A 6199-nucleotide genomic window follows, 5' to 3' on the forward strand; every position below is an offset into this window, starting at 1 on the left:
GAATGGAGCCTCAGAGTTACCTCTGCTGTAGAGGATAAATTCATTAGAGTTAACTGCACCTCAGAACTTGCAGCTAAATAAATGCTTCACAGAGTTCAAGTAACAGACACATCTCAACATCAACTGTTCAGAGGGGACTTCTTGAATCAGGCCTTCATGGTCAAATTGCTGCAAAGAAATCACTACTAAAGGACACCAATAATAATAAGAGACTTGCTTGGGCCAAGAAACACGAGCAATGGACATTAGACCGGTGGAAATCTGTCCTTTGGTCTGATGAGTCCAAATTTGAGATTTTTGGTTCCAACCGCCATATCTTTGTGAGACGCAGAGTAGCTGAACGGATGATCTCCGCATGGGTGGTTCCCACCGTGAAGCATGGAGGAGGAGTTGTGGGGGTGATTTGCGGTTGACACTGTCAGTGATTTATTTAGAATTGAAGGCACACTTAACCAGCATGGCTACCACAGCATTCTGCAATGATACACTATCCCATCTGATTTGCGCATAGTGGGACTATCATTTGTTTTTCAACAGGACAGTGATCCAACACACCTCCAGGCTGTGTAAGGGCTATTTGACCAAGAAGGAGAGTGATAATGTGCTGCATCAGATTATCTGGCCTCCACAATCACCCAACCTCAGCCAAATTGAGATGATTTGGGATGAGTCGAACCTCAGGGTGAAGGAAAAGCAGCCAAAAGTACTCAGCCTAGGTGGGAATTCCTTCAAGACAGTTGGAAAAGCATTCCAGGTGAAGCTGGTTGAGAGAAAGCCAAGAGTGTGCAAAGCTGTCATCAAGGCAAAGGGTGGCTATTTGAAGAATCTCAAATGTAAAAATATGTTTTGATTTGTTTAACACTTTTTTGGTTACTACATGTTTCCATATGTGTTATTTCATAGTCTGTCACGACTTCTGCCGAAGTCGGTCCCTCTCCTTGTTCGGGCGGCATTTGGTGGTCAACGTCACCGGCCTTCTAGCCATCGCCGATCCACTTTTCATTTTCCATTTGTTTTGTCTTTGTTTTACACACCTGGTTTCAATTCACCAATTATATGTTCATTATTTAACCCTCTGTTTTCCCCATGGTTTTTGTGTGTGTTTGTTTTATGTATTTTGGTCCTTTTGTGTGGGCTTGGTAATACTACATGTATTTGGTAATTTTGAGTAAAGTTACTTTTATTACTCATCTCTGATGTCCTGCGCCTGACTCCTCTGCACCAGCTACACCCAGACCGTTACATAGTCCTGGAATTAGTAGGTGTGTCCAAACTTTTGACTGGTACTGTACTTACACTGACACTTGAACACATACGCACACTCACTCACACATAACACGTACACACAGACACACATTTGCAACACACACACTTACACACTCTATCCTGTTGCCTAGTCACTTTACCCCTACCTATTAGTACATATTTACCTCAATTTCCTCGTACCCCTGCACATCGACTCGGAACTGATATCCCATGTTTGTATCCAAAATGGTATTTGTTAGATTTGTATTAGCTGAGTGGAATGTATAGAAAACCACACATAGACCACTCTGAATTCACATTTGAGAATGCTGAAGCATGCTAAAGTTTTTGTGTTGTGATTAATTAGACATATGCTATACACACCAGTGGAGGCTCCTCAGAGGAAGGGGAGGACCATCCTCCTCAGTGAATTTCAGAAAATGTTTAATAGTGGAACATTAAAAAAGTTATCCTTTTTTAGATAAAACTTTACTAAATATATTCACGTCACCAAATAATTGATTAAAACACTGAAGAAGGTCTACAGTAGCCTCAACAGCACTCTCTGGGGTAGCACCATGGCGTAGCCGGAGGACAGCTAGTTTCCGTCCTCCTCTGTATATTGACGTCAATACAAAACTTAGGAGGCTCATGGTTTTTACCCCTTTCAAAAGATTTACACAGTAATTATGAGAACATCCGGAAAACGATCTCCAACCTATCAGAGCTGTCCACCCAATCAAGGGATCAGAGAATGAATATGGTACTGAAAACATAACCTACAGCTAGCTAGTACTGCAGTGCATAAAATATGGTGAGTAGTTGACTCAGAGACAATAGGTGAACATTTTTTAACAAAATTATTTTGTCAAAAATGAAGGAAAAGCAAGAGAGTTATATTTCGTGGTATTCTTTTTCTCACTTTCTCTTTCTTAGTTAGTGAATACAGCTAGCTAGTTTTGCCTACTCAAACACCAGTGTCAAACAGAGAGGGATGCTATGTTAGCTAGCTGGCTATGGCTAAACTGTGTGCACCTACATTGTAAACTTTTATTCGTAGCTCATGATGGCTATAGGGAATATTTGAGTATCATGTAGTAGCCTAAACCTATCGATGTTACATTGAACTGGGTGAATGGAATATGAATGACAGTCATTCAATATGCTGTAATAGAAATAAAAATAATGTCTCCCCTGATCTAAAACGGCACGACCGCCACTGATATGCACCGTGTACCTTTTAACAGTTCATGCAGTGGCTTATTATCAAATCATGATATTGTATTATCATGTCTGTATGTGTGCTCTTTAGTTTGCTTCAGTTGATGTATAAATAAACTTTCACTTCATTGTGATGTGGATATACTTTCCAGGGTGACTGCTCCAGAAGATAGAGCTCCCCGCAGCGCAGTGAAAATGTAACAAGGTCAAGGACAATGTGATACTGTATTTCTGATTTAGTTTCTCCTCTCTCAATGAACTCTGCACAGTCCAGAGTGGCCTTAATACGATGATTAATACAAAAAAATGATTACTCAAACCCCTGTGTTGAAATTCCTTCTGACGGGATGAAGTGGATGAACTGTGAGTGGGACACCCTGTCTGTAGCTGAACACAGCTCTGGTTGACAAAGTCTTGAAAAGAGGCCATGTTGTACACTTTGTTGGATATAACACCGCATATATTTGTGAAACATGACTTGAATTCTTAAGTGTAAGCTAAATGTAAGATCTCCTTGTCTTAGATGATACAAAACAAAGGTTTTTTTACTATGTTCACAGTCAAATGTATATCAAGCTAAAGATACAACTGATTTGCAAGAGGGATGAGATTTCAAAAACATTCACAGATAGTTATTGTAGCAGTACTGTAAGGTGATAGAGTCCTTCAACATCATTCATGAATCCTTAATCAACCTTAGGTTTCCTTCGTAACAGTGCAACACAACTTTTATTGTTGTTGATGTATATACTGTATATATATATATATATATATATATATATTTAGTCTACCGTAGTAAGAAAATGCGTAAATGTATTGTTACATAGTATAGTTTCACTGGACATTAGAATTATTCCATTATTCCATCCCCCGTCCCAAATACAGACTTTCGCCTTTTTCAGAAACATGTCAGACTTTTACATTGAAGGATGGAAGGGGTGTGGCCCACGCTCTGGAAAAGCAGAGTCAAATCAACTCCCAACTATTTCACATCTCTCAATAACCTTCTTACGACTTGTTGTTAAACATCACATCCTCAAACTTGACTATCCTCCCTCCTTCAGTCACCACCTCCTTTCGCTCCCAAGTCTCCACTTCCCCATTCCTTTGCTCATAGCGGTGGATTCGCACCTTTCCCGTCGTGGGGAGTGGGCATGGGAGACCCCTCGCTGCCTCTTTGTAGAGAAGCTGTTTCATGACATCTTGACTGGGTTGAGTTATGCCTGATGGAACCAGAGAATTACCCTGGTCTACCTTTGAAAAGGGAGATGGTGAGTTCTTGACCTCAGGCGTTGGTAAGGCTGCCCGCTCCCATCTCGATGGAGAAGGCGCTCGCACAGGAGCTCGCACTAGCGTCTTGACCTCAGGCGTTAGTAAAGCATTGCGCTCAAATCTCGATGGAGATGGTGAACGCTGTACAGGAGGTTGAGGACGTAGCAATGTGGTTTTTACCTGAGTGTGAGGATTGGGTGTCAGAAGACGTCCTCTTTTTGCCCCCGGTGTTGCCGCCACCGCCATCTACCCCTGCCCTTTGTATCTCCGGCATGATTCCGGCCATGGTGGCTCGCATTGTGGGGTCTCTTTGCACCATCCTACAGACAGCGTTACAGTACTGCTGGCCTTGGAGACTGAGGGTCTCCTGGATCTTAGTTGGACAGACGTTGGGGGTGTGCAACCTGATTCTGGCACAGAGTTCAGCAATGATTTTACCCATAGCCCACACGTCCGAACGCTGGTCGCGTTGGCCCCGCCTCTGCAGGACCTCAGGGGGAGAGTAGGCCTCGTTGCCCAGATCCATTGCAGAATTTAGGCCATTGCGGAAGAATTTGGCCAGCCCCATATCAATGATCACAGCTCGGTGAGTGTCATGCTCTATCTGGAAGAGATAATTTGAGAGGGGTTGAGAAATATTGTTTTATTTCTAGTCTATTCATTTACAGTGATAATGTGATAAACAACAGATGAACAACTGCTTCTAAAGTCTTGCATCATTAATGAAGAACATCAGAATAACAAAAACAACTTTATTGCCTTTCTCACCATGATGTTGTCAGGCTTGAGGTCCTGATGGACAATATCTTTGCTGTGTAGATAAAGTAGTCCTTCACACATGCCTGTGATGATGGTGGCCTTTATAGATGGAGTCAACTGTGGGGGAAGAAAGGCTTTGATTATCAACTGATGAGCTAACTTGCACATAGAAATGTTTTTTTTTCTTCTTCAATTTAAAGTTTTATTAAGTTTTCTTGTTTTTCAATCAACCAACAGAACACATTCCACACTCGCGATGTGGCAGACTTAAATTAAAAATTTTAAAAAAACAATAATACAAATAAAAATAAACTAATAATAAAATAAAATACTTTTTTTTTAAAACTAACAATAATAATAAGAATGAAAAAAATATTTTTAAAAAGAAATATATATTAAAAAATAAAGAAAAATTATAAGGAAAAAAGAAATATAAAATAAAATACTTTTTTTTAAACTAACAATAATAATAAGAAAAATTATAAGCAAAAAAAAGAAATATAGAAATAATTCGTTTTTAGTTTTTACAGCACCTTACACAACATGTATCTGCTCATTTCCCTAATCCCCCCATTCACTCTGTCCAATTTGAAATATAGTTGAATAGTGGAGACCAGAGTCTATCAAACTTGGGCTGTTATAGAAATGTTTTAATAATGTTGGGAAGGCCCCCCTGAAAATCCTGTAGGCCTACATACTTGTTTATCAGATATTTCAGATGTAAAAGTTTTGCTATGTGAACTTTCATCAACACCGTCGTATGCATGTTTGTTGGGAGCGCTGGGATCCATAGGCCTACCTGTATTTTCGATTTTTGTGATTTGAAGATGGTTGTCTCCAGTTCCTCTCCAAAGATGAACTCCATGGGGATGATCCACTTAGAGTCCTTGAGTGTTGGATTACCCAGAAGCTTCACTATGTTAGGATGAATTGCCTTACTGGAGTCCCAGGTCACAGAGAAAGTGTGAAAGAAAATGGTGAAAAATAGTTATGAGGGCATTGGAGTTTACAGACAGCACAACTAATCACTTCTGTAGTGACCTTCATCAGCAACCTCATCAACACCATCTCTGATATCATCACCATTTAGCAACATACCATGATAGCACATTGTCTGTCATACTCACTTGTATACTTGACACTCTCTCTCCAGGTCTCTCCTATTGATTAAGTGTTGTGGCACCTTCTTGATTGCAGCCCAGGTGTCATTGTACATCTCCCTGTATATCTTCCCAAAGCAGCCAGCAGCAATAGTGCTGGTGGAATACGCCATCTAGGGGGTTTGGTGGGGAGTGGGCAGTGGGGTCAAGGTCCAATAGAAATGACTAAAGCAGTGATTCTCAATCCTGGTCCTGGGGACCCAAAGGGGTGCACATTTTTGTTTTGCCCTAGCACTACACACCTGATTCAAATCATCAAAGCCTTTTGATGAGTTAATCATTTGAATCAGCTGTGTAGTGCTAGGGCAAAACAAAAATGTGCCCCCTTTGCATCCCCGGACCAGGATTGAGAACCAGTGGACTAAAGCTTTCACCTCTGCATAACATTTGTTATAGTACTATTGTTATGGTAAGTACCAGTATGTACACCCTACAGTTACTTCTCTCAAAGTTACAAAGACAAAGAGAGAATTCCAAACAGAAGACGATAATGAAGTGGGTGAGAAGGGTGTGCATGTTGACTACAAACTGAAGAAAACAGT

At 40.7% G+C, this 6199-nt stretch overlaps 1 protein-coding gene across 1 annotated transcript; it reads right to left on the reverse strand.

Moving 5' to 3' along the window:
• Positions 1 to 2908: 2908 nt before the first annotated feature.
• Positions 2909 to 5847, reverse strand: LOC123729272 (spindle assembly checkpoint kinase-like). Its single transcript, XM_045703674.1, has 4 exons — positions 5625 to 5847; positions 5297 to 5435; positions 4507 to 4614; positions 2909 to 4342 (listed from the first exon to the last, which is right to left on the reverse strand). The coding sequence occupies exons 1-4, from the start codon at positions 5768 to 5770 to the stop codon at positions 3854 to 3856; spliced, it is 882 nt and encodes a 293-aa protein (XP_045559630.1). The 5' UTR covers positions 5771 to 5847; the 3' UTR covers positions 2909 to 3853.
• Positions 5848 to 6199: the final 352 nt, after the last annotated feature.

Source organism: Salmo salar, chromosome ssa02 (genome assembly GCF_905237065.1).
Source record: "Salmo salar chromosome ssa02, Ssal_v3.1, whole genome shotgun sequence".
Lineage (NCBI taxonomy): Eukaryota > Metazoa > Chordata > Actinopteri > Salmoniformes > Salmonidae > Salmo > Salmo salar.